A 27,038-nucleotide genomic window follows, 5' to 3' on the forward strand; every position below is an offset into this window, starting at 1 on the left:
TTCTTCCTGCCCCATAGGTCTTTGATGACTTCATCTTCATCTTCTTTGCCATGGAGATGGTGCTTAAGATGGTGGCCCTGGGCATTTTTGGCAAGAAGTGCTACCTCGGGGACACATGGAACCGCCTGGATTTCTTCATTGTCATGGCAGGGTAGGTAAATGAACTGTGTTTGATGCGTGCCAGCTACCATGTATCTAACCCAGGGGCTTCTGGGAGATGATGGTGATGCTGTGTGAGAATGTGGGGCCTCTGGCCCAGGGGGCAGGAGGAATGGTGCTCTCCGGGGACAGGCCTGGACAGACAGCTGTCCGTTCTTCTAGATGGGCAGCGTGGACTGTTTTATGTTGATTAACTGAATGCCTATGAGAAAGTCACTTAACCTTGTGAAGCCTCCATTTTCCCCATCTGTAAAAAAGGAGAAAAGATATTCTCCTGGTCCAAATGAACATCAAGAAGTGTTGGCAGCCAGCTGCACCACCACCACCATCACTATCGTAACCGTCACCATTCTTATCATCATTGTCACTATTGTCACCACACTATCCCCATGTTACTATTATCACTCATCACCACCACCATAATCATTATTACCATTGCCGTCCTCACCCTCATCAGCACCATCACGATCACCAGCACCACCATTTTCACCATCACGACTATAGTCATCTTCATCATCACAGCATATTTTCACCACAATCCATCATCATCATCACCATCATCATTATGACTATCATAATAACCATATCATCACTACCACTGCCATCATCATTATAACCATTATCGCCATCATCTCCACAGTTATCATCCAACACTACTGTCACCGTCATCACTGCCATCCTAGTTGTCACCATTATCGTCATCATCACCACCACCATTATCACCATATGACCATCATCAACACAGTCGGCTTCACCATCATCATCATTATGGTCACTCAGCAAGTCAGAAACGGAGAATAGACTCAGGCATCATCTAATCCCATTTCTGGTCACTTCTAATACAGCCGAATGGCTTTAGTGGGAGGATCACTTAACCTGGGAATTTAGGACCAGCCTGGGTCTTAGAACAAGACTTGGTGAAAAAAGAAAAAGACACATGCTGCAGTCAGAAGCTAGGAAAAACTAGATTCCATTTTTTTTTTACCCACTTGGAGCATCACCCAGGCTTCCTTTCTGCTTTCCTGTAGCCTCTTCAGCATCCAGGGATGCAGAAGGCTCTGTTGAGTGTGGGTCCTGCCCTGGAGGCCAGGTGAGGGGGAGCGAAGGCTATATTTAGGTCGGTCCTACCAGGCTGACTGTCTAGGACAGTGTCCGGAAGCTCTGCTGTGGTGGGGTCTGTTCTCACTTGGACTAGGACTCTGAGCAAGGTGCTGTGTTTTTGCTGAGATCATTTAGCCCAGGAGTCTGATGGAACCTGGCTGGGGACATGGGGACTTGTGTTCTGTCCTGAGGAGGTAACACATGGGAGATACAAGACAGACAGGTGCTAAACATGCTTAGCCATGACAGGAATTAGGAGAGAAGAAGGCTTGTGACCAAGAATGCATGTGTGCCTGTTAGTGTGTGTGTGAGCACATGTATGCATTTGTACATGAGTATTTTGCCATCTGTAAAGGGCAGCAGAGTCACCTGCAAAGAATTTAGAGGCCCAGGAATGTGCTGAGTTCTCAGGCTCTGTCCTGAAATGTGACAGTTTATGTCATCACTCTGTTTCCAAGCATCCCTTCCTGATGGTGCTGTTCAGACTCCCAGCCCCCTTGTCCTTAGGAATTTGGACCACGCCTGAAGGCAGGTAGAATTGAGATGGTTTCTTGGGTACTAAGTCATCACCTTTGTCAGGTGTGTTTTCATTTTGGGCTGACTGGAGAATACCCTTAAGTAGAGTTTCAAAGAAAATGTTTTGGATAGTATCATTTTTTAGTATTGGCTGCGCAAACTCATCCCTTTGATCTTGGAATGGGAAGGACAGAGTGTGTCTGCTCTTTCACAGGACTGTGATTTCACTCCCTTAGAACCGGTGACGTTGTGCCATGTGAACTGATTGATACCATGGGCTGCGCAGAGCTCAGTGACACCTTGCTCTCCTTTCTTAGAAGGAAACAGCCTTGTCTAGACAAGAAGCTTCTTCTTTTCCTCCTTGTCTTCAGAATTGAGAGTTTCTCCGGGGTGTTGGCTCAGGGCACTACCCCCCCTTTTTTTTTTTTTGATTTTTTAACTTGTTTTCCTGCTCTGTCCCTCTCAAATTCCTGTTAGCTGGGTCATCTCTCCTCTATCTTGTCTCTGCATCTGTCCTGTGTTATCTGGAATGGGAGGGAGTTCTGGACTCAGTTTTGTGAGTCACCCCTGACTCAGCAGGGTCCTTTGTCCCTTCACTGCCCCTGCTAGAATTGTCTCTTTCTCTGTTGTTTTCACACCCGGATGGATGTCTTCTTGCTGTTGTGTTTTCTGGGTTTCAGGGCAGTTTGTGCCCGGCTCTGTCTTGTAGATGTGCTGCATCTCCTTGGGAGAACTAATGATGCCTCTCTGCTTCTGGAAGGAAGCTTAGATCAGAGTGTCATTTCCAAAAGTTTAAAAAGACAAATATGAAGAGAAGGGACCCTTGTACAAATCTGGGAGTGCCCGTGCACCACTGGGTATTCTGCTAAAGTGGGGACAGGTGAGATGGTGACTACAGCATCTGGGAGCCGTTGTAGAAGAGGGCCAGGGAGCCACTAGAGCTGAGTGGTGGCATGCTGGTGGCCTCCATGAAGACACCACAGGGCTGGTGATGGACAGAAGTCCTTCCTGTTGGGAAGAAATTGCATCCATCTTTGCCTGGTAAAAATCTACAAATCAGCTTGCAATTTCCCAGCATCTCTACACATTTTAATTAATGGGAAAGAGTAAGTCAAAGATATTGTCCACTAGATTCTGAAAAATTGTCAGGTACATCTGTTAGTTCATGCTAACAGGGCCTCACTGTGCAGCCCTGGCTGGTCTGGACCTCATTATGTAGACTAGACTGGCTTTGGATTCTCAGAGATGGTCTGCCTCCAACTTCCCAGTGCTGAGACTGAAGGTGTGTGGCACATTGGGCAGCTTTTCCTAACTCTTGTCTCTGGAATGTTTTTCTTTGGCTGGGTCTGCCCTTCCCATCTCAAAACTCCCCCACCCCTGCTGGTTAGACCTCAAGCTCAGCTCTGTATCTTGTTCTGCTCCAGTGTGCTGGCATATCAGGATCTCTAAGCTGAGCAGGGAGAGGACCACCAGCCTCAGCACCCAGTATCCTGTGAAGGGCTTTGGTTGATATCTTTCTGATTCTTGGGACAAGTTGGGAGGTAGGATCTTCTGGCTGCCACCCTTAGCATCAGGAAAGGCTGGCATGGGGCTGGTATGTAAAGCATATTTTCACAGTCTTACTGTATGAACTGGGTGGGTGGGGGGAGCCCCGAACTGTCACCCTCATTGTGGCCCACTGGTGATGCAACCCATCCATTAGCTTTATGGGTGACTTTCTCCCAGAGTCACGAACACCCGCAGGTCTACCCCTGAACTAGATGTGGAAACAGGCCTACCCTTGTCTCCATGGTCTTCACTGTCCTAGGAATGGTGTGTGTAGAGAGGGCAGGGTGATGGGCATAGCTGGTACTCCAGAGCCCGGCTTCACCCTTCCCACCCCCACCCCTGGTTCTTACCACCCCCAGGGCTGCCCATCCTCCCCACCAAAGTCCCACCAGTACTATAAACGTTCTTCTGTTTCCAGAGTAACAGGCCTGACACCCCGAGGATATTTTCTCCCTTCCCGTCCCACCCCTTCCTCAAATTACTGGCTGCTTCTTCTAAGACACAGAGGGTGACACAGAACCTCTGAGTTGCAAGGTTCCTTAGAGGTCACAGGCGTTCATCTCCAACTCAGTGGAGCTGAATTGAGATCAGAGGCCCCATTTGTATGCTGCCCCTGCAGGGAGCTCACTATCATGCAAGGCAGCAAGTCTCAAACTGGAACATAATAAAGGGCTAGAAAGTTCTTTCACTGAGCTAAAGTTTGTCTTTCTGTGGCTCCCACCTGTTAGTACCAATCATTCCCAAGTCAGCATTTATTGAGGAACTGTTACATACTGGGAAAGCGGGGACACAAGATAAGGGAGACAAATGCTCTTCCTGATGGCATGGGGCTCAGAGTGCAGAAAAGAGATGGGAAGCATACATCACAGACGGATTCTAAATGGTTCCACAATACTGCCTAGAAGGACCAGAGTGACACAAGGATGTGGGACCAGTATCCCCCAGGGGCTAGGGCTGTCCTCAAGACATAGAGCTGGGGCATGGGAACTGTTCCCCAGAGAAAAGACAATGGACTCTGAGGTGGAAGGCTCATTATTCTGCAACATGTGGAGCTGAGAGATGATGAGGCGAGGAGACAGGTCTGGGGCCTCACACGGGTTTTTTTGGGGGGAGCTGAGGCCACAGGGACGGGTTTATGTACCGACTCTGCAGTCCTCCAGAAGTCTAGAGGTGGCTTCATTTTCCCTTCAGGATGAAACGTCCCAGACCTCCCCCCGCCCCCACTGCTTGTTCGAGGACAGTGTTCTCAGAAGCTCTACTTGCTGGACTCGCATGGAGCAGTCTCTATTCTTTCCTGGAAGACAGGATCGTAGCCTCCAACGACAATGGCTTTGGGGCAGATGGGAGAGGCTGTACCGTCCCAGAATGTAGGCTCTGGTAGCTTATCTCATGGCCCTCCAAGCTGGGTCTCCTTCACCTTGGGATTAATAGCAGGTGACTTTGAAACTCAAACAGCAAACTTGGCCCTGTGGCAGGTGCTTTCATTGCAGAGGGGATCCAGCTGTTTGTTCTCCTGTCACTTCCTCTTCTTGCTCAGCCTGGTCTGAGAGCCCTGCTATTCTTCTTCCCTAGCCTGTGACAGAGCAGGCAGTCACCATTGCTCTCCAGGTATGACTGAGCCACTCTACCATCTTTCACTTAAGCTGCTCTCTCCTGCCTGTCCATTAGGAGGTCATGAAATATTCAGTTACTGTATTGAACTTGAGATATTCTTCACCTGTATAGTCCCTTCTTGCATCATGCTGAATCCCATCTCCTCCTCCATGCCCAGCCTTTATGAAGTGACCACTGCCAGCAGCAAGGGGGAATGAGACACCTCTGTTAAAAGTTAAAAGCTTCCACGGGAATTTCAAAGCTGGTGCTTGGGGGAACAGGGGCCCAGGTGGGGCTGTGGACTTTTTGGTGGATGAATCTAGGGGTAAGTGTCAGCACTTTGAATCTGAAAGCCCTTGAAAACTGAGGACTGTGACATCACAGGGAGAGCCTCCATGCAGAAAAGAGCTGTTGACTGAGGGATGAGGGTGTGTGTTGCTAAAATTCCTTCCCAGAAGAGATGCAAGCAATGTCTCCCTTCTCCTAAGGTCCCAATAACAAACTGAGGTTTATCCCACCTGGGCGTGTTGACTGTTTATACTCCTTCATGGACAAGACCGTCACCTGACTATCCAGCCACTCTCTACTTCTCTGCCAGGCCAGGAAAGACCAAGGGGGAGGGAAATTCTAACTACAGGCTATGAAGAAGCCCACATCCCTGCTGGGTAGAGGCTTTCTGGGTGCAGCCCTGTTGAAGAAGGATAGTCACACAGCACTTGGGATGGGCGATCTTCTCAACCTTCAAACACAACCTTCCATCTTTCTCTGTGCTTCAGAGAGCAGCAGAGTCATGGGGCAACCTCTTGGGCCCCACTCCAGGGATGTGAGCCTATCAGGCATGGCAGGACCCAGGGGTCCAGCTGTGGTGGTCTGTGGCTGCTGTCAGAGAAGCTAGCTGGCTCTTGTGACCTCCATAGAAAGCCATGGGGGGTGGGGTCATGATTCCCAGTTCTGGTTACTGATGAAAGAGTTGCCATGTAGGAGCTAACGTCCTCATGATCTCATGATCACAAGGCAGTGGCTGGAGCTATGGATGTCTAAAGGACATATGGAAGAGTGGAAAGATGGCTATGCCAGCCATGCCTGTTTACTTGGGTCAAAAAACAATGTTTTCTTTACCAAATCCCTTCCTTTTCTAGTGCTCTTGGCCAGAGCCAAATCTCATGGCTACTCTTAGCTACAGGGAGGCAAGGGAATCAGAAAATGTCTTTGAACTGGACTTAGCCAACTAAGAGCTGTTCTGTGGGGTTGAGTCAGATTGGAGAAGGTTCATATCAGGTGGGCAGTGTCCTCACTAAAGCTATGGCCCTTGGCTGTCACTTCCATAGCTGTGCTTGGGCTGGCTGGGCAGGGTCTGTGCCCTGCCAAAGAATCTAAAGTTGGTACCAATTATACAAGTGCCACGGAGGCCAGTGCCTGCCGGTGGGCCCAGCTGTAGTCAGTAGTCAGAAGCCCATGGAGCCTTTCTCCCATGTGGCCATGTTTGTGTTATGTGTGGCTCAGGGAAGTCCCATAGTTGCCAAGAGGCTCAAGAGGTCCTGAGGGCCATGTCACTGACCACTTTACTTTGGACTTTATAGGTCCCCAGAGCCTGGCCTTGGGTCAAGGACATGGCTCCTGAGGCTGCATGCTGCATTGCTTTCTGGTCTGTTGGGTGAGGTGCTGAAGAGTGGGGTGAGGATCTGTGATTGGACCTGGGAAGGTTCCAGACAGAATCTGAGTGTAAATGTTGGTTTCATTTGCATACAGGGCTGGTTGGAATAGGTGATGGTCACTGTGTGGGCCTGTTTCCATAGAAACAAGATGATAGTCACCATGGGGGATGGGTGAGTTGCCAGAGATCCTCAGATCTGCCTGGTGAGGCATACTGGTCAGGTGTGAGTCAGGCAGGAACCTCAAAGTCATATGGTGAAGGGTTTCTCCATCTCCTTTACTGAAGAGCCTTGCTTTCCATTATGGCTGGTTCTGGGAACTGGACAGATATCCTTGTCTGTGCAGCCATCTCTTAGCTCTGCTGCTTCTTTGGGACTATCGTGCCTTACTGGAGTTTGCGGATCTGTGCAGGATAGCATTGGGAGTTCCTCACAGTTACTCATCTTGCCTTTTTTGCTTAGCCATTGAAGCCCAGAATTGAGCCTTCTTGGCTATGATTGGCTAGAGTGGGCTCTGTGTTCAATCCTGAGCCAGTCTTGGTAGGTGTCAGCTCCATCCATGCCTCATGGCTTGAGAACAAGGAGGCTATCCCAGGAGGAGGGATGGGGAATCCTTGGCTCTGGGTTCCTTGCAGTGCATCTAGAAGCTTGGGCAACAGGTGCTGGCTCATGGATGGCTTGCTGATAGTTGGGATCTTTTACATCTACCACCATGTCCTCAGCCTCAGTATCTCAAGAGGTTCAGGTTGTTTTGCAGATGAAGAAATGGAGGCTCATAGAAGTTGGTAGCCTGCCCCAGGTCACCACCCTATACAGGGGATTTGGGATTGCTCAGATATGGCTGTGCTAGAGTCCACACTCACTCCAGGTATGAGGGAGTATAACCTTTTCAGAAGTCAAGTTAGTCCCATTGGCCTGTCCCCAAGGACTTGGGAAGTCTCACTGGCATTCAGGAATCTGTGAGGTATGTTTGTTTCCTCTGGCCTGTGGCAGAGCTTACAATGTCCGTCTCCCACTTCCCAGGAGCATAGTCCACCCTGGGTAGTGTCAAGACTAGCCTGATCTCACTCAAGGGAGGCAGACATTGCAAAAGGGGGCATACAAGAGTCATGCATTGGGGATAGCTCAGTGTATAATGTGCTCCCCCCACAAGCATGGTGATTAGAACTTGGAACTCTAGGACTCTCTTAAAAGCCAGGAGAGCATGGCAGCTTAATTGTAATTCCAAAGCTCTGAAGGCCAAGACAGGGAATCCCTGACTGGACTATTCATATTGGTGAGCTTTGGGTTCAATCAAGAGAACTTGCTTCAATGAGTAAGGGTGGAGAGCAATCAAGGAAGACTCCCAATGTCAGACTCAGGCTTTCACATGTACACATGGGAACACGAATGCACACTATACAAAGACACAGGCAAAACAAAACAATCAGACATTATTGAGTGGAGCATGGGGCTCAGCTTATGTCTATAAACTCAGCACTTGTGAGGCTGAGATAGAAAAGTCACAGAGAGTTTGAGCCATAAAGGAAGGCTGTCTATAAAACAAAACAAACAGCACACATATTTTACCTGAGCACCATGCATTTATCTCGTGACCCCAGCAAAGACGAGGGTAGCAGAGTGCTGAATGCAGGCCAGCAGTGGCAGAGTCTTGAGTTCCTTGATCAATGAGTTCTCAGAGCCATGTAGGTTCCCACCTTCCTGGGATCTGTCTTTGTAGCCCACCCCTAAGACTTTGTGGGTGTCCTTCCTCATGCAGAACCCCCCCACCCCAAACTATGATCTGAGGTTCACTCAGTCATATTCACTGTCCTCAGTAGTCAAGTGGGCTTAACCACCTCCAGCCTCCTGGACTTGGAGACTTTGTGTGAGGAACTGTGGGTATCTCAGTATAGGCATGCTGGAAACGCTAGAGGCTGCCTGGGTGCTGGGAGCTAGGGGTGGATAGTTCTCTTTGGTTTAGTCTATAAGGGCACCAGTTTTACCCTGAAATACCCCCAAGAACCTCACCTCCTCATTCCATGCTTTTGGGCACTAGAATTTTAATATGTGACTTTGGAATGGATATAAACTAACCAGAGCAATGGGTGAAATCACCATGACTTAAGGGACTGGCCTGTGTCAAGAGTCACAATGTTATTTTCATGGTGTCTCCATCCTTTGCTTCTCCCTTTTGCTGTACATACTCCACCAAAACCCCTACTGTATGCTGGGTGTCAGGCCAGTGTCCCAAGCTGATGGTCTAGTTGTCAAGTGACACAGGCTGAGTCACCTTCAACTGCCTCCTGACCGATGAGCCACCATCCCCAGCATCATACCTTCCCTGCCATGGACCCCATCTTCTACCACATCTTAAGAAAGCCTCCCAGAAATTGAGGAAGCAAACATAGACGCCAGCCATGGATGGGATGTTTCTTAGAAAGATGCACCCCAGGTATTTCATGTTACTTCTCCGTAGCTCCAAAGGCTCCTTTTTTCATCTTGTTCTTCAAGCCACTTATTTGACAAGCTCTCAGAGGGAGCCTGCATGGGCTCAGTCATGGGGACCTGGCTGGGACCCTGAGGCATGCAGAGTAAGCAACAGTGGTTCACAAGGTGGGAGCACTCAGATCAGCTTGGTGGTGAGCCTGGGAAATCCAGAAAGGGCTCTTTAGATGCAAAGACTGGACCAAAGTGGTCTGGAGCACTCTGAGAGCTGGAGTGTTGTTTCCAGGCATTGGAGTACAGTTGGTGGTGGGCAGTGCTGGGGATGAAGCCAGAGGGCTTCCAAAATTATGGCCTGGCCTTCCTGGATCTTCCTACCTGGGTTATGTGACTTTTTCCTCCAGGTTACCTTGTGACTTGTGGACAAGGGTGAGCTGAAGAAGCTCAGGAAACTCATGATGGCTCATACTTACTGTCCCTTCCTCATGCCGGGCTCTGTTCCAAGCTCCGAATCTGTGTTAGAATCTGGTTCCATTGAATGTCTCATTCAAGGTCACTGGGTGTTCTGAGAGTGAGCTGGGACCAGAACCAAATAACTGCTCTGACCACTGGACCACACTGCCTCCAAGGATGCTGGTCATCTCACTTTCTATTATGTGTTGTGGTCACTGGGCCAGTCGAGGGGCGGAGCTGGTAATTAGATGGGGTAGGGGCAGGTTCTTCTACACCTGGAAGGACCTGTGTCCTTTGGGCGTTCTCTGGGCCCCAGCTTCTTCTGCAGATAATAGGTGCAGTAATCAACCTCGGGAGAGTTTACCTGGGATGTATGTGTCTACTTGGTGACTACCGAGTGCTCAGGAAGTCCTTCCCAGCCTGCCAGGACTCAGTGGCAGGTGGCAGAAACCCAAGGCTTCCAGGCTCCTTATCCCTCAAGCCTCAAGGGGGGAAACTAGGCAGAATGGAGGGCAGAGCTGCTCCAGGCCAGGACCCAGCCCCTGCAGCTCTTCCTCAGCCTTCCGTGTTGGTGCAATCCTCAGCCACACTGAGGCAAAGTGGTCCTCAGTGCCTCCAGTTTCTAGGCTACATATTCAGGAAGGGGCATCTCCTCTCAGTTGGTCCAGCTTGAGGACTGGATTACCTCAAGGACAACCTGGGGCTGCATGCCCATTCTGCTCCCGTGACAGTGACGAAGCCAGGGAGACATGTCTCCATCTGAGCAATCTGAGCCTCTCCCTGGAGCCAGGAGTTACAGGAAGGGGCTCTTTATCAGGAATAGTAGAAGACGCCCCGAGGAGCCCTCCTCACCCTATGTGCCTTCTTCTCACCTGGCCCCCACCCAGCCCAGCTACTCAGGGAGGACAGTCCCTCTTCTCCTGGAGTGGTTCCAGGGTGGAAGTGTTTTAAAGCAAAATTGCTTTGCCCAATTAGGTGCTTGGGAGCTGGCAGGAGGGGAGGGGAGTTGTTGACTTTTTTTCTTAAAGTCTTTTTAGCACCGAAACTGTGTGATAAAGTAACTGTGTAATTAGGAATTAATTTCTCACTCTTGAAAGTGATGTCTTACTTGGGGCCTGAGGGAAGTCACCCACTCAGCAGCTTCGTTTTCACCTTGTTAGGAGCGAGGATGGGGGCCCAGAGACCACTTTCATGGTGACAGGAGGAGGGGGATGGCTTTTGTCATTGCAGGTGGCCTTGGACACAGAGTGGGTGGTGTTACTCATGATAGGTTGGTTTCCCGAGTGTCTCCAGAGTGTGGGCAGCAGGTGAAGCTGGCATGAAGGTCAGAGACGGGAAGACAGGCACGCCTGGTGCCACAACATGTGTGTGGGATGCTGCAGGTGCCACTGCTGTTGGCCCATCTCCCCGTACCCCACACTGGGAATAGAACCCATAGCTTCGCACATGCCAGACAAGCTCTTGGCCTCTGTGCTGCAGCCCAGCCTTGCTACCCCAGCACCCAGATATCTCTGTTACCTTGGGGCTCCTGGATGGGGTCATAGCTGGACTGCCCTGAACAGTCTGCCCTCGCTATTCGTTTTTCCTCCATTTCCATGTTTGCTGGATAATTCATGAGTAAATGAGCAGCCTGAGACCTCAGCTCAGAAGAGGGGAGTCCATCCCAGCCAGGAAGTGTGGACCGTGAGGACTCAAGACAGGGGGTGATGGTGAATTTTGTACTTGGTGAGGAGCCAGGTGAGCCTTCATAGAAGAAGGGAGAAAGGAGGGAGGGCTCTGTGCCACAGAGTGTGTGTGTGGGTGTTGCCTAAGGTGCCCTGTGAGCCTCGCTTGGCCCCTAGGGTCGCTGAAGGTAGGAGCAGGGATGAGGGGCAAGTCCAGACTGTGGAGGCCTTGAAGGCTGTGGTCAGGGCCTGAGGGATGCACTGATGGGGTCTGAGGAAATTTTGCAGCTCACTGTAGAGGGTGTGTTCCTATCTCAAGACCTGTAAGATCAGGTTCAGGGTGGAGGAAAGAGGCTGGGCTAGTGCAATGTCTAAGTCTGTTCCATCTGAGATTCTAATGTACTTCTGGCCTGTGGTTGCTCTGGCTCTTCTAGGGAGCCAGAGTGTAGTTGCTGAGTCTGAGTCTGAGCCTGTGATTCCGATCAACTTCCCACTGTGAGGAGGTGTTCAGCCACTGTTGTTTACTAACTGGGTAATCGTGGGCCTTGGTGAGAACCAGCTTCAGCCCACATGCCGTCCAGCATCCAGGGAGCCTGCCTCTTCTCCCTGGTTGTGGAAGGCAATGTAAGAGAGCAGTTTCTCGCCAAGATGCTGAACCTCTCAGGGCAGCCGTATCCCAGGCCCTGTGCTTTGCTCGGTGCTGATCATCCAGGCTGTGGACCTGGGGGCTCTGGAGGGGAGACAGTGGAACATGTGTCCATTTGGGGCCTGGGGTCAGGATAGGAAGGGGGAGGTGTCCTGGGAAGTCCCTTGCTGAGGTTGCTCTAGAGCAGGGCTCTCTCCAAGGACGACAGAGGCAGGTTCAGAATAGCGGCTGCACTCGTGTGTGTGTGTGTGTGTGTGTGTGTGTGTGTGTGTGTGTGTGTGTGTGTGTGTACAAGCAGAGGAATATAAGGAGTCAGCAGGATAGGGCCCAGACACAGCCCTCCAACAGCCCCTGCTTTTCTGTCTACCTCAACCTCTCAAGCCTGCATCGGTTCTTTTGTTGTTTTTGTTTTTTTGATGGGGGTGGGAATGGCTCCTTGTTCCCTCTGTCCTGCGCTGGGCAGGTGTGCCACCTTAGGGTTTTGGGCACAGTCCATGGGAACCCGTTTTCCCACACCCCCAAGTAGAATGTACACTGAACCTCCCTTATGACCAGATCCAGAGAACCTAGGTCAGCAGGAGAGGGTCTATGGAGTGGGTGAATGCTGCAGGGTGGCTCCCCATGCCCAGGGTATGTGTGTGTTTCTGTGCATGCCTGTGCCAGAGCAAAACCATGCCAGGGTGAACACCCAAGTGTGTGTGTGTGTGTGTGTGTGTGTGTGTGTGTGTGTGTGTGTGTGCCAGCATGTGCCGCCCCCACAGTGCCTCCGTCATAAGCATCCCCCAGCTGCCGGGAGAGCTTTCTACACAATATGAAAATGACAGTTTGGCTCACCCACGCATGGAATCCTCACTCGGCCTACTCCCTCCCTACTGCCGGCTTAGGGCCCCTCTTGTCTTCCCCCATAGCCAGGCCTCAGTCTCAACCCCCATGCTGGTTGCTGCCCTGCGCCTTTCCCTCTTCTCCCTTCTCCCATCCCCTCCTCAAATCTTTGTCCCTGATTCTAATCTCTGTCACTTTCTTTTGAGGTCACCCCTATCTGAATTTAGGCTAAAGTGGGAGTGTGTGTGTGTTTGAGGGTGTCCACAAGTAAGCGTGTGAGTGGATGAGCAAGCTCAGGTGTGCACGTGTGGGGCTTGTGCATACTGAGTGGAGTCTGCCAGAGTGTTAGGTATGGACGAGAGTGGGGGATGGACTGGGGCATCTCAGGTGAGGCAGCTTTCGCTCAATTACTCCTCAAGCGACAGGAGGGGGCGGCGGCTCACAACAGTTGGACAGGTTTATTGGGTGTGTAGGAAAGCCTTCATTTCCCACCCACACTGGTGACATATGGAGCTGGCAGCCATGGGTGGGATGGGGGAGGCTCTACTCAGTGACACCTGAGGTCAGCTGTTGAGGGGATCTTTCAGTGAGGGAGAGGACAGTGGCACCTCAGCAGGTGACATCTGACTGACGTGCAGACCATTGCATGGGTCTTCAAGATCTGCTCTGTATGAGATCTGGGAAGGCTCCTTGGAAGAGGCAACTTCCAGAAAAGCATTGCAGGGCGAGTGGAATGAGGAGTAGGGTGTGGGGTGAGGCTGAAGAGAGGACCTTAGAGTATGAAGCTCTAAAGCTGTCTCTTTGTTTTAGTCACTCTGCCCAGCAGGGCTGGGTTTGAGACATCTTGGGTCCGTAGTATTGACATTGGTCTAACGTGCTCTGGACTCAGTGTGGAGAAGCTTCTAGGGCTCCAGCACTGTGTACAGAAGATATGCTAGCACAAGTGTGATTTCATCACAGATGTGGGCATGGTTCCTCCAGGCTGAAGAGACACCTGAGTAAAGGTCTTGGCTGGCTGGGGAGTGTTTGTGAGCCCGAAGTGCAGTTGAGCTATCCAGGGCTACTTAGTTAGCACTCTAAGGATACAGAATACCTGCCATGTCTTGGAGATGTGGCACAAGATGCCCAGGCTGGTGAGACGTGGGGCAGAGATATGTGATGTTTGGCTCTAGACTCATCAAAGGTGACCCAAGCCCTTAACATCATCTCTTTTACCCTCTTGCTTCCCTACTGGGGCTTTGGCCCCTGGCTTGGTGGGCCCCTCTTAGGACCCTATCTCTGGTGGTGGCTCTGTAAAGCTATTACTGATGCATCAGTGACACCCAATTTCCATGTGGTGCCAGCCTGAGGTCCTTCAGTTCTCTGGTTTAATCTGATGGCCAAGCATCCACACTGGAAGAGAAGTTCTAGAAGCAGAACTGACATAGGTCATGGATCGGGTGGATAGGGTCTAGAAGGCAGGAGCCACTTGACATGGGGCTGGCTCTATAGTAGGGACCGGTCTCTGTTCCTTCTGCTTGCACTCCTGACTTTATCTGCAGAGTCCCTGTGACAGGCAGTCTTGCTGCTGCTAACCCTGCTTACAGAAGAGACTGGGACCCATCACAGCTGGATCTTGGTCCCTTCCCTCACTCTTCTAGGGAGTGTGGGTGGTTGGGTGGTCCCAGCCTAGGACCTGGTCCTGAGTATTTTCTATACTGTCTCTCATTCTCTCTTTTCTTCATAGGATGGTTGAATACTCTCTGGACCTTCAGAACATCAACCTGTCAGCCATCCGCACTGTGCGTGTCCTGAGGCCCCTCAAAGCCATCAACCGTGTACCCAGTGAGTTGGACCTCCCTACCCACCAGTCACTGCCTGCCCAGCTTGGCCCATTTATTTACTCCCAGAAGACAGACCAGTTCCTTCCTGGGCCAGATCTATGCTCATGTGCTGGACCACTTTGCTCCTATTGAACTCACGGGCCAGCATGTGGTGCCCAGGAGTGCTAGGGCGGGGGTCTTGATGCCTGAGTCCTCAGATAACTTGGGTTCCAGCACTTGAGAAGTCTGACTGTTCTGGGGTGATGAGGGAGAATAAGCTTAGTGCTTCACTGTGAAGCCAGTCATGGCAGGCTTAGAACTTGAGTCTGTCGCCTACTTCCCCATAGTACTATCCCCTCATTTTCCCAGCCACCTTTCCATCCATCCATCCATCCATCCATCCATCCATCCATCCATCCATCCATCCATCCTTCTACTCACCTGTTCATGCATGCATCCATTTGCCACCCCAAACACCTACCCCCTCACCCTATCTATCTAATTACTACGTTCACTCATCTGTCTATACATGCATACTTTTATAATACACCCAGCCATCTGCCCACTTGTCTGTCCGTCCGTCCATCCATCCATCCACTCACATATCTACTCATCTGTATCTATCCACTACCCATGCACTCATACATTTCCCCACTTCTCTGGCTATCTATCTATCTATCTATCTATCTATCTATCTATCATCTATCTATCTATCAGCACACCGACACACCTATCTACCCATTTACCCCACTTTCCACCTATCCACCTAGTTATCCATCCATCTATCCATCTCCCCACCTATCCACTTATATACCTGTCCATCCCCATTCCATACCTAGCTTAAGTTGAGAGGTTGCCTTGAATCCACAAGCCCTGGGGTCTGCTCTGAATTGCCTAGTCTGTATCCCTTTGATGTTTTGAGCCTTACAATCACCTAGGGAGGGATCTGGGTTATTCTTATTTGGGGGATGATGAAACAGCCTTGAAGACATGGTTCCCTCCTCAAGGATGCACTGCCAGCAAGTAGCAGATGTAGGGTGCCTCCTCCACTGCCCTGTGTTAGGAGTGGGAAGAGGTAGGGAAGGGAAGGAGGAGGACACAGGCTTAGGACTTTCAGATCTGTTTGGGAAGGCCAGGAACTGTTCTTTCTTTCCTTTCTCTCGTGCATGTGTGCTTAGTGTGCATGTGTGTATGTGCATTTGCACGTGTGTGTCTGTATATGCCTGCATGCATGGAGGTCTGAGGCTGATGTTAAAAAATCTTCCTTGATCACTTTCTACTTATTCCTTGAGACACAGTTTCTTCCTTTTTTATGTGAAAGGTTTATTTCGGGGAAGGTAGGGGAGTAAGGGAAGGGAAAAGAGAAGAGAGAAAGAGAGAGTGAGGCACAGTTTCTTAATTGAACCCAGAGCTCAGTGATGCAGCTATGGTGGCTAGCCAGTTTGCTCTAGCTCCAAGGGCTAGAATTACAGGCAGCCTGCTGGGATAACCTGACCTTTACATGGATCCTGGGGATTAGAACTCTGGTCCTCATGCTTGTGAGGCAAGCGCTTTCCCTCCTCAGCCCACCACATGGTGGGTCTCAACCCTTCAGTGCCTAGAAGCATGGGAGGAAACCCTCAAACACATGTGAGATGCACATGTTCAATAAGCATGTCTATCTGTCCTTCTGCGCTGCTAAGTCATAGACAGTGCTTGGGCCCATCCAAGCTCAGGATACAGGGTGGGGATACAGGTCTGGGCTGAGACCCATGAAACCTGGGGATTAGCTGGCAGTGGGAAAGACCAGTAGGGCAAAGGGGAGTGGGACATGGCCAGAGCCTAGAAGCCACTAACTAGCCTCTGACTGTTGAGGATCCCAGGTACTGGCTGCTTCAGGGACCAGATAAAGATCAGAGAGTGGGGCTGAGGCTGGAGCAGCCAAGAGAGGTCAACAGGAGAGTGTTTCAGACGTGGCCCTGGCAGGAGTGTGGAGTGAGATGGCCACTGAAGCTGCTCCAGTGATTAGGAAGTGATGGCTAAGGCTGGGCAGGGCAGAGGGAGGGAGGAGGTACTCATGAGCCCATCCTAGGTTGGAGGGTCATTATGGGCATTATCTTTGAACCACAAAGGGAGGGACACAGCATTGAAAGCATGGAGCAGGGGCCCCTCTCTCCTGGCCTCACCTGTAATGCTTCTATTTCTGTCCTGGGGATGGCTGTTGTGGCTGCCTTCATCTACAACTGTGTTCCTGTCATGGAGCCTACAGGCCTGGTCACTTTGGATGCCAGGGGCATATGGCAAGGTATCATCTACAGGGCATTAGCACAGGATCTCACAACCTGGCCTCTATCAGGCCTAGAATCTGACAGGCATGGGGCAGCCATACGAAAGAATGTTAGGGAATGGAAGAAGGCCCAAAGGGACAGGATAGACATGTAGGGTTAGATGTTTTCTGGACATCTGTGTGTGGATATGGAGAATCTATATGAATTCACAGGAGAACACATGTGCACATATGTGAGTGATATGTGTGCACGTATCTGGGTATGCATGTCTGTCTCTCATAGGAGCATATGTGGAACCTGGGCCACCCTGGGTGGCTGTGTACAGAGCTTGTTAAATGGCTTGGGATTGAGGTGGTTATTCCATGTCCCAAGCTTGCCTATTCTCTGGAGAAGGGCAGGGCAGGGGTCAGTCTTAAGCCCAGCATCTCTGTGTTCCTGGAAGTTCCAATTATTGAGGCTCTGTGTGCAGATAGCCAAGGGAGGCTCCAAGGCTTTCTACAGGACCTTCTAACAGCTAATGGCCCCCTTGGGAACACTCAGGTGCCCTTTCAGCTGTCAGGCACCTCTCTCAGAGGTGCCTCTCTCAGTCCAACATTGTGGAGATGCTGAGAGCATGAACTCCTAGGATCCAAAATACTTCCAGATTGAGTAAGCAGCTATGTTCCATGGAAATAACCTTAGGATGAACAACTTCTCCCCCCCTTTTCCTCCACCTCTTCTTTCTCTGCTTCCTCTTTCTGCTCCTCCTTGTTCCCTCTCTTCTTTGTTCCTCTCCTCCTCCTCCTCCTCCTCCCCTCTCCTCTTCCTTCTCCTTTTTCCACCATTGCCTCTTCCTTCTTTTTGTTTTTATTTTGAGACAGGGTCTCGCTACATAGTCCTGGCTGTCCTGGAACTTAGTAGATCAGGCTGTCCTTGAATTCACAGAGATCTTCCAGCCTCTGTCTCCTGAGAGCTAGGACCAAAAGTGTGTGCCACCACATCTGGCTTCAACTCACCTTTTTAAGTAGATGAACCCCAGGAGTGCATGAGAGTTAGAAAACAGGGATCCCTGAAGTCCAGCAACTCAGCCTCTCAATCTGCAGGGAAGCCTTCTTTGTGCCTGACTGCCCTGTCTTCCTCCAGGAGTCACCAGGTAATAGTGACCTGAGAGGGGCCTGGGCTCCTTAGCTGTGTCTGCCTTGGGATGTGTTCAGCAGTAGCCTGCAGCTCTGTGTTTCACCACTAGATGGCAAGCTGGAGAGCCAGCGCGGTGCAGTCAAATTATCAGTGATTAATTGGGAAATCAGGGAGGGAGGGAGGTTACCAAAACCTTGAAAAACATAGTGGAGGATAAGGGCCCCAACATGATCACCCAGAAAGACTCAACTGGGGGTCAGAGAGTGCAAGTCCTGTTCTCCACTCTGCTGTGACGTGGGCCTCGGTTTTCCCGCTGACACAGAGCAGAAGACCTGGATTAGCTCCTATGGTTCTCAGGTTTGTATGAAGTGGGTAGGGGACCCAGAAGTCAGGGCTCTCATTACAGAATTTCCCAAAATCTGTCCCTTTAGCCCGCCCCTCCAGTTCTATTCTCAGTTCCCGCCTTTGACGGATAAGGGGAAGGAGACAGAAGATGGAAGAAGATTAAGGAGAGAGGTAGGAGGTGAAGCTCTGGTTCTTTACTCTGCAACCTCTTACTAGTCACTGCTTTTCTCTGTGCCTTCTCATGGTGGGCCTGGATTATCTGCAAGCCTGTGTCCTGGCACCAGCCAAGTAACCACAGCATTTCTATGAGCCCCATTGGTTGAGTCCTTTCAAAGAGATTTTTTTTTTTTTTTTTTTTTTTTTTTTTTTTTTTTTTTTTACCTCCAGTTAGAAACTTGGGCAGTCACCATGGAGCATGGAGTCGGTTCATGCTGCAGCTAGGTGTTGCACTCCAAGCTAGGCTGTTGCAAGGGTGTCTGCACAACCTCCAGGGTCCTGAGCTGTACTTGGGCTTACAATTGCTGGCTCTGTCACAACCTACCTTCCCACAAGGGACCCTGGGTTGGCTTGGCTGTCTAAGCAGAATGAAGAAGGTGCTTCAAGATACCTGTGGACTGGGTGGGATCATTAGCGACAGTTCTGCAGGGACTCCCAGCTATAGGTCTCTCTACTGCACTGTCAGCCCCTGGTTCGATTCAGCAAACCCTGTCCCCTCTGTTTTTGAGTCCTCCCACTAGAAAGTGGAGTTAATATTTCTAGTCTCTGTCTTGTTGTGTGACTGAAATGACATGGTGTGCTTGAAGAACTTCCCACAGAATGTTAGGTGTGAGAAGTGATGGACAGGTTCTGTGGTGAGGACCAGGGGGTCTTGGGGACATCTTAGCAGGGCCTGGTCTTAGAAGAGCCCATCCAGGACTCAGAGGTCTCAGGGTGTGGGCGGATATTCCTGCAGGACAGAGCATGCTACTGAGACATCCTGGGTCTGCTGTGGCAGCTCAGGGAACTGCCTGTTGGGAGGGGTAGGAGCTCACCTCTCATCATTCTCTATACCTGTCCCAAATAAAACTCCCTCGGTCCTTCGAAGAAGGACACCTGGGTCTTCCTATCCCTTCTTAACATAACTGAACTGACAGTGATCCAGCTGGGACCCTATCTGGATAGGAAGGGCCAAAGCAGTCCTGGGTACCAGGGCAGGTACATACCCTGTACTTGCTACCGCCACACCTCAGTCAACAGAGAGCTCAGCACCCCAAATCTGAGTCTCCAATTCCAGATTGGAGATGCTACTCATCACTCACTTCCTCATATAGTTCTCCATGCACACTACGCCATTTTGCCTAAAAGACAGGATGGAAATTGGCACAGTTATCTCTACTTACTTGTTGGAGGGTTCAAAGACAATGGAACATAGCAGGAGGGGGTGGCTTACATCTGGGATTACCAACAAACAACTGGAGTTTATCAAACATTGGGCTGAGCCCCTCACAGTCTCACAGGGCTGTTATCCCATCTTCTAATAAGTTAGAGGCTATTAGGATTGTGTGACATCCACTTTACAGCTGGGGAATTGGAGACTCAGATTTGGGGTGCTGAGCTCTCTGTTGACTGAGGTGTGGCGGTAGCAAGTACAGGGTATGTACCTGCCCTGGTACCCAGGACTGCTTTGGCCCTTCCTATCCAGATAGGGTCCCAGCTGGATCACTGTCAGTTCAGTTATGTTAAGAAGGGATAGGAAGACCCAGGTGTCCTTCTTCGAAGGACCGAGGGAGTTTTATTTGGGACAGGGTCTGGGAGAAAGAGAAACTGTGGGTCAGAACTGACAAAGGCATTTTGTTGCTTTCTCTGGAGTGTGTGGTTCCTTGGGCTTGAGGGAAGGCAGGAGGAATTCTGGGTACATCCAGGATCCCAAGGCTTCCTGTCCTTGGTCCATATGGACTCTCTCTTCTTGGGGTATAAAAGCCTACAGCCTGCAGGAGGGAGGGAGGGAGAGGGAGTGAGATGAGGTATCCTAACTGCCAAGAGCTGTTGTCTTCTCTCAAGAGCAGTGTGGAGAACATCTGGCCAGCTGTCTGGTGGGAACCCAGGGATTGTAGGACATGCTGGGGGTGAGGTCAGAGTAGTCAGTTCAGGGTCAAATACTAAGTCTTGTTGAGGATCTGGAAAATATTGACAGGACACAGGTTGTAGGAGTAGGTCAGTGTATTGGCCTCTTGATTGATCCTCATCTGAAGTAGTATTGCCAGGGGCCACTATGCCAGGCCCAGGGCTAGGTGTAGGGTCAAAGCAAAGGTTCGTCCATAGCCCCTCATCATTGGCTGACACTTGAGCCCCAGGTGGTGGGCCAGGATCCAGGGGTCAGGGCTAAGGCACTTCAGATGAGGAGACTTCTCAGAGGAGGGTGTCAGGTCCTTGGAAGAATGAGTGTTGTTTGAGACACTGTGGGTGGGTACACACTGCTCTGGGGAAGGGTCTCAAGGCCTGTGGGATGAAGAAGGCAGGGTTCTCTGTGATTTGGTGTCTGCCTTCAACCTACAGGCCCCTTCCAGGCTGGGCTGGTGCCAGCAATTGTGACCCTGGCAGTCCGACAGTCTGCTGCCTGGCCTGGCCTCTCCGGCCCCTGTTGTGCCTCTGATTAGTTGGCTTGGCAATGGCAGGGCAGCAGATGGCTTCTCCTTGCGCTCAGCACTTTCCTCTCCTGGCTGTTTGGTACCCTCCGCCGACCTGGCCAGATCAGAAAGTACGCAGCCTTGGGGGCCAGGCCACAGCCGAGGCACACCTCTTTCTCTGTTGTCGTCCCCCTCCCCCCGGCAATGGGTTGTGCCCCCGGCTGAGGCTGGCACATGTCCTGTGATTTCTGCTTGAACTGGCCTGGCAGAGTGGCCAAGCTAATCTGACTTGACAGCTCCTGTCTGTGGAGCACCTTGGGCCTGGAGAGGAGATGCCCGCTAGGAAGTGTACCTCCCTCTTGCCATCTCCTCCAAGGCCTCCAAGGGACCTCCCAGGTTCTCTTGCCGCAGAGGGTCTGCTCTGGGGTCTCCATCTCTTAGGGTTGGGGTGGAGCTGTTGTATTCCTTTCCCTGCCTGGAATTTGCCACCATGGCACTAGTTTAGATGCCATCTAGACCATGCAGCCTGATGCTACTCATGTCACACCTCTGGACCAGACCCCTCTCTCCTGAACCCCACACTCTGTGAAGATGGACAGTGAAGCACCCCAAACTCCATATGTCCAGATTCCCATCTCCACTGATAGCTGCTCTATGACCCCAAACCTTCTAGCTGTACCTGACTCCCTCCTTTCCCTCACATCCTATGCCTCATCTCTTGGTCCCACCTTCCCAGTATCTTCAGAATCCTCCCTGTGTCCTTACACCATTCTATGCCATCTACTCCTGGCACTGCTGTCCTTTAGCTTATCACAATGGTGGGCAAGCAATGGCCAGGCAGGGACAGGCAGAACACACAGGGGCAGAGGGATTAGATGCCCAGTGGCAAAGTACTGACAAGCCATGAAGGAGGCTTAGAGTGGCTGGGGCAACCTCAACTGTGAGGCTGAGGACAGGGAGTCCATTCCTCTTGGGTCCCACCACAGCCATTATGTGGCCACCATTGCCCTCCTGGTCACAGAACCCAGGAGCCTGTCCTCTATATAAAGATATGGGCTCATGTAATGGGGCGCTCGCTGGGCATTGGCACAGGGGACCTCTTCTGCCCTGGCCTGCTCTGTTCTCCAGACCTTTGTCTGCTCCTGCTGCCTGAAGTTCGCCAGTGCAGACATGCCTCCTCGCTTCCTTTTCTACTTTGCTCGGAGTAATCTTGCTTTTCTGGTCCCTATTTCATACCCAGAAGCCCCCTGATCCTGACTAGCAGTCCCACCCTTTTCCTGGTTCACAGATCTTCACAGTTAGTGCCCCTGGACAAACGGACAGATTTACATATGTATCAGGCTTGAGAATGAGTGTGCTTCATGGGGCAGGGAGCTCTTTTAATTTCATTTAATTAATTAGTTAATTAACTTTTGAGACAGGGTTTTCCTCTGTAGCTCAAGCTGGCCTCTAACTTGAGGCCATCCTTCCCCCTCTTCTACCCAAAGTAGAGGAATTACAACTATTCTTACCACACCTGGCCTCATCTGGTTTGATTTTTTTTTTATTTAAGCTGATGAATCCCTGGGGCTCAGAGCAATGTATGGTGGTGGCAGGTTTCTTGTTAGTAACTGTGGAGGGGGGAACATCCATTTACCTATCACTCTATCTTTCTTTAAACATTTATTTTTGTCTGTATGGGTGTTTTGCCTGCATGTATGTCTGTGCACTGTGTGTGTGTGTGTGTGCCAGATGCCTATAAAGGCCAGGAGTGGGTATCAGATCCCCTGGAACTTGAGTTACAGATGATTGTGAGCTGTTGTGTGGGTGCTGGGAATCAAACCTCATCCTCTGGAAGAGCACTCGGTGCTTTTGACTGCTGAGCCATCTCTCCAGCCCCCCACCATCAGTTGCTCATTTTCTGAGCTGTTGCTCTGGGCAGGACCCAGGCAGGACTGGGGAGTGTGTGCCTTGCATCCAGGCAGACTTGCCTGGGTCCAGAGCTAGATTCAGAGCAGTGTAGCCCTGAACCTATGGAAGTCGCTTAGGGTAGCAAGTGCTGTGACTGAGGAAGAATGGGCTCATGTCAGACACTAGCCCATTCTCAGGGACCAGAAGAGGAGACCCCCAGGACAGAGAGAACCAAGGGAGTAAGATGCCCCTCTGAGTATGTGCTGGCCAGGAGGGAAGCAGGAAGCTGGGGTCTACAGTGGCATGAGCCAGGCCTGCTTCGGGGAGTGGACCCAGGGCTGTCCTTAGAGGACCATTTGGAATGGGCTATGGGCCGAGTTGAAGAAGAAGATGTGTGTGTGTGTGTGTGTGTGTGTGTGTGTGTGTACATAAGCTCTTGAGTCAAATACACGTGCATACATGGGTACTGCCTGCCTATAAATAAGGCTACGACAACCATTGTGGTCCCAGAGGAGTATGACTTGCTACCAATTTGGGACTAAGACCACTTCATCTGGTCTGTGCTGGGTGCCACCAGGAATGTGTCTATATCAGATGTCCTGTGTCCTCTGTCTCTTATTGGCTGGGGAACAGGTCCTTAGCTACACTCTTGGGACCACTGACAGCCTGTTTCCATCAAGGGCCACTGGGCTTCTAACCCAGGCTGACTACACCCAAAATAAGCCCAGACTAAGAGAGGGAAAATGTGATGGGGGCAGCGGAACTAGAGGATGGGTACTTTTTTGACTGGGTATGGTGAGAACCCAGGAAGGCTGCTTGGAGGAGGAACAAGAGCATGTAGAGAGAGAAGTCTGAAGATGGCTCTATCTCCCATGTATCTACCCTTCCCTCTGTCCCTCTCTCCCGAGTCTTCTTACCCATGTCCCCCCTCTCTGTCTTCATTTCTTTCTACTGCTTTGTCTATGCCTTTCTTTTTTGCTTCTTCCCACCTCTTCTTTCTCATGTGACTGGCATCAGGGCATTGGAGGAAGACCATCAGTGTCCTACCGGTCTTGGCTACTTCCTACACCAAGTATGTAAAAGAAGGCTTAGCCAGGCTCCTCAGGGCCTTGCCTGACTCCTAATCCTGTGGTCCCAATTCCCTGAGCAGTCATGGATAAATTCAATTTGTGCTAAATTCCTAATTACCTAATTACACCTTGCCTCTGTGGCCCCAAGACTCCCCAGGCCCTAGGGAACCCTGTGAGAGGAGCTGAGCCCCTGGGCAGGGGAAACAGGGAAAGGGCTACTGTTCAGGAAAAGTAACTGGCAGCTCAGAATTTCAATATCCTGGAGAACAAGGGAAATGTAATTAATTGAGCAACAAAGGCCACCCTTGGGAGTAGCCAGGAGCAGCCAAGAGTAGTCAGGCTGGCTCAGTGCTAGTTAGTGAGTCGAGGGTGGGTGTGCAGAGTGAGAGGAGCCTGCAGCTTCCTCAGGGTCGTTCTGGTCCAGGTTTCTCTCCATCCGCCACTCCCTCTGTGTGGTCTCCAGGACTGTACTTCGCAGAGCCCAGAGGCACTCAAGGGCTGTGCCTGCTCAGAGATCTGCTGGTGACAGTGACACAGGCCTTTGACTAGTCATCTACACAACTTCCCTGCAACTCCTTAGACCCTTCTACAGTCACCCCTGACCTTTCTCCAGGCAGCTATGTGTACTCACAGGCTACACTTCCCTTCAACCCCTCTGTCAGATTCTTCACATCCTGTAGGGCCCAGCTCCACCTCATCCTCCCTACAAATGCATCCTTGGAAGTGGTCCTTTTGCTCAACACTGTTGTCCCTGGCCCCTGCTGCTGGGCTGTGAGCTCTGAGGGGAATTCTCAGCATTGTGCTGGCAATCTACTGCTTGATGTATGCATGCAAGCATGCATACATGAATGAATGGTTGCAGTCCCAGAAAGGCCTGCAGTTGGCTAACTTAAGTCCTTTGGTCCATTTTGGAGAGCATGTGGGGACCTGTTTTGTTTCCTTTTCTCCCCCAGTGTATACCCTTTTTCCCATGTTGGGGGGAGGATATAAAACAGTGGGGTGCTGAGCCTTGGCCCTGCTGGATGACGCAGTCTACCAGGGAGCCCCATTGCTTTTCTTGAGTGGACGCTGACCTAGTTTTGTGAGGAGGGAAGATGGGGGTGGACATTAATTATTGATTGGAAATCACTCCATGCTGAATTCGTGATGCAAATCCATGATAATTATCCTCATTAATAACCACTCAGCATCACACTGGGATACATCAAAATCCAACAGGACCAACTCTCCTACTTGTCATCATTCTTCACTCCTCCCCTCTCCAACCTTCCACTCTTTTCTAGTCTTGTTCACAAGCAGTCATCCAACAAACATTGATGAAGCCTATCTTCTGGGTTAGGCCCTGATGGCTTCTGGGAATATTGAGGTGACTCAGACATAGACCCTGTCCCCAGGAACATACAGCCCAGTAAACAGAACAGGAAGGTAAACAGATAAATAGTCATTAGGGTTAGATGTTATTGCAAATAAGACCTCTTAGGATTGTGTAACATGCAAACTGTAACTGTACAAAGCAGCCTAGACTAGAAGCTGCTGAGATTTCCTGGAGCAGGGCAATGATGGCTTGGGTGAGAAAACATCTGGACAGCTCCACAGCATGAGATGTCACAGGGATGTCTGTGGCAGATGAATAGGTGTTTGTTGGGTGTTTCAAGAAGAGCAAGCAGCAGGGGTAAAAGGATTGGTCATAGGAAAAGGGTTAGACTCACTATCAGGCAATGGTTTAAACTCACATCTTTCTGCTTCTCCGCTGTGGGACTCCAGTCAGTTCTTTGAATCTCCTGTATAAAACAGATAACATTGCCAGCCTTGTGCATCACTATGAAGGATGAAGGACAGCCTATCTGTGTACGTCCCCAGAACACTTGTCACCTAAAAAAAAGCTTCCGTAAAGGTCTGATCCTTCACTCATGATCTTATGGAAGTGCATCAGGGCCCAGAGCCATTTTCTTGGCATCTCTCCTCCAGCCACCCCTCAGCTTTTTGACCTGCTCCTTTTGCTTTTCTGATGCCACCTTTTCTGCCATTCTTCTCTCAGGCATGCGGATCCTGGTGAACCTACTGCTCGACACACTGCCCATGCTGGGAAATGTGCTCCTGCTCTGTTTCTTTGTCTTCTTCATCTTCGGCATCATTGGCGTGCAGCTCTGGGCAGGCTTGCTGCGGAACCGCTGCTTCCTGGAGGAGAACTTCACCATGTGAGTTCCCTACCTCATCTTTTTTATGTGGAAGGTTTATTGGGGAAGGTAAAGGAACAAGGAAAGAGAAGAGAAAGAGATAGATAGAGACAGAGTGACAGAAAGCTGCCTCCTCAGAGAAGAGAGAAGACTCCTTACCCCATCTTAATTAGACTTTCTATTGCTTTGATAAAACACTGGGAGCAGAAGCACCTTGGGGAGGAAAGGGTTTATTTCATCTTACAGCTCATAGTCCATCATTCAGAGAATTCAGGGCAGAAACTCAAGTAGGGCAGGAACCTCATGCAGGAGCTGATGTAGAGTCAATGAGGGGTGCTGCTAACTGGTGTTCCCCAGGGCTTGATCAGACAGCTTTCTTATAGCACCCAGGACCACCTTCCCAGGAGTGGTAATGTCCACAGTGAACTGAGTACTCCACATTAATCATCAATAGAAAACGCCCTACAGATTTGCCGACAGGTCAATCCAATGGAAGCATTTTCTCTTTAAGATTCCCTCTTCTCAGAAGACCCTAGCTTGTGTCAAGGTGATAAAAAAACTATCTATCCCCATCCCCAACCTGCCCTGTTCCTGCTGACTCCAACCTGCCTCTTGCTAACTCATTTGCTAACTGAGAATCAGGCCAACAAAGTAAGAATGGTCAATTTGGGAAGGCTGGAGAGGAAGAGGGAGGGAGGTATGGACACTGGAAGAAGAGAAAGTTCCAGAACCTAGGTGTGTGTGTGTGTGTGTGTGTGTGTGTGTGTGTGTGTGTGTGTGTGTGATCACAGGATCAGCTGACATCCTGCTGCTGGATCTAAAGCAGGAGCCAGGTGCCCCTCAAGGTGGAATGTCAAGGTCTGCTTAAAAGATGGGTTTAATTTTTGAAAATGATGTTTGGCCATCAAGGCTGAGTGCCTCTTCTTGATGTGGTGGCATAGGGACACTGCCTGAATTGGGATGAGTCTCTTTCAGGGTTTGGAACACTAGGTTCAATGTGGTGTAATGGGAGGTGAAAGTTTCGTAGGGACTAGCTTACCTCCCCATTGCTATGCTGTGGGAAGCAGTTTGGGGTATCTGGGTGGGCCAGGAAGGGACACCTTGTTGGATGAGGGCCCCATGGATAGTGAAAAAGGGGCTTTTACACTTACCTGGGTGCTCAGCAGGGGTCAGTCCTGAGTAGTCAG

The 27,038-nt window shown here is 50.6% G+C and overlaps 1 protein-coding gene across 1 annotated transcript in view; it reads left to right on the top strand.

Annotated features, from left to right (window-relative positions):
- LOC100769169 (voltage-dependent T-type calcium channel subunit alpha-1I) overlaps positions 1–27,038 on the top strand; it is a 102,201-nt gene that overhangs the window by 21,992 nt on the left and 53,171 nt on the right. The window contains exons 3-5 of the mRNA XM_027404045.1: positions 18–151; positions 14,305–14,402; positions 25,713–25,872. Of these exons, the coding sequence (XP_027259846.1) occupies positions 18–151; positions 14,305–14,402; positions 25,713–25,872 (392 nt within the window). The remainder of the gene's footprint in view (positions 1–17; positions 152–14,304; positions 14,403–25,712; positions 25,873–27,038) is intronic.

This window comes from Cricetulus griseus, chromosome 2 (assembly GCF_003668045.3).
Source record: "Cricetulus griseus strain 17A/GY chromosome 2, alternate assembly CriGri-PICRH-1.0, whole genome shotgun sequence".
Taxonomy (NCBI): Eukaryota; Metazoa; Chordata; class Mammalia; order Rodentia; family Cricetidae; genus Cricetulus; species Cricetulus griseus.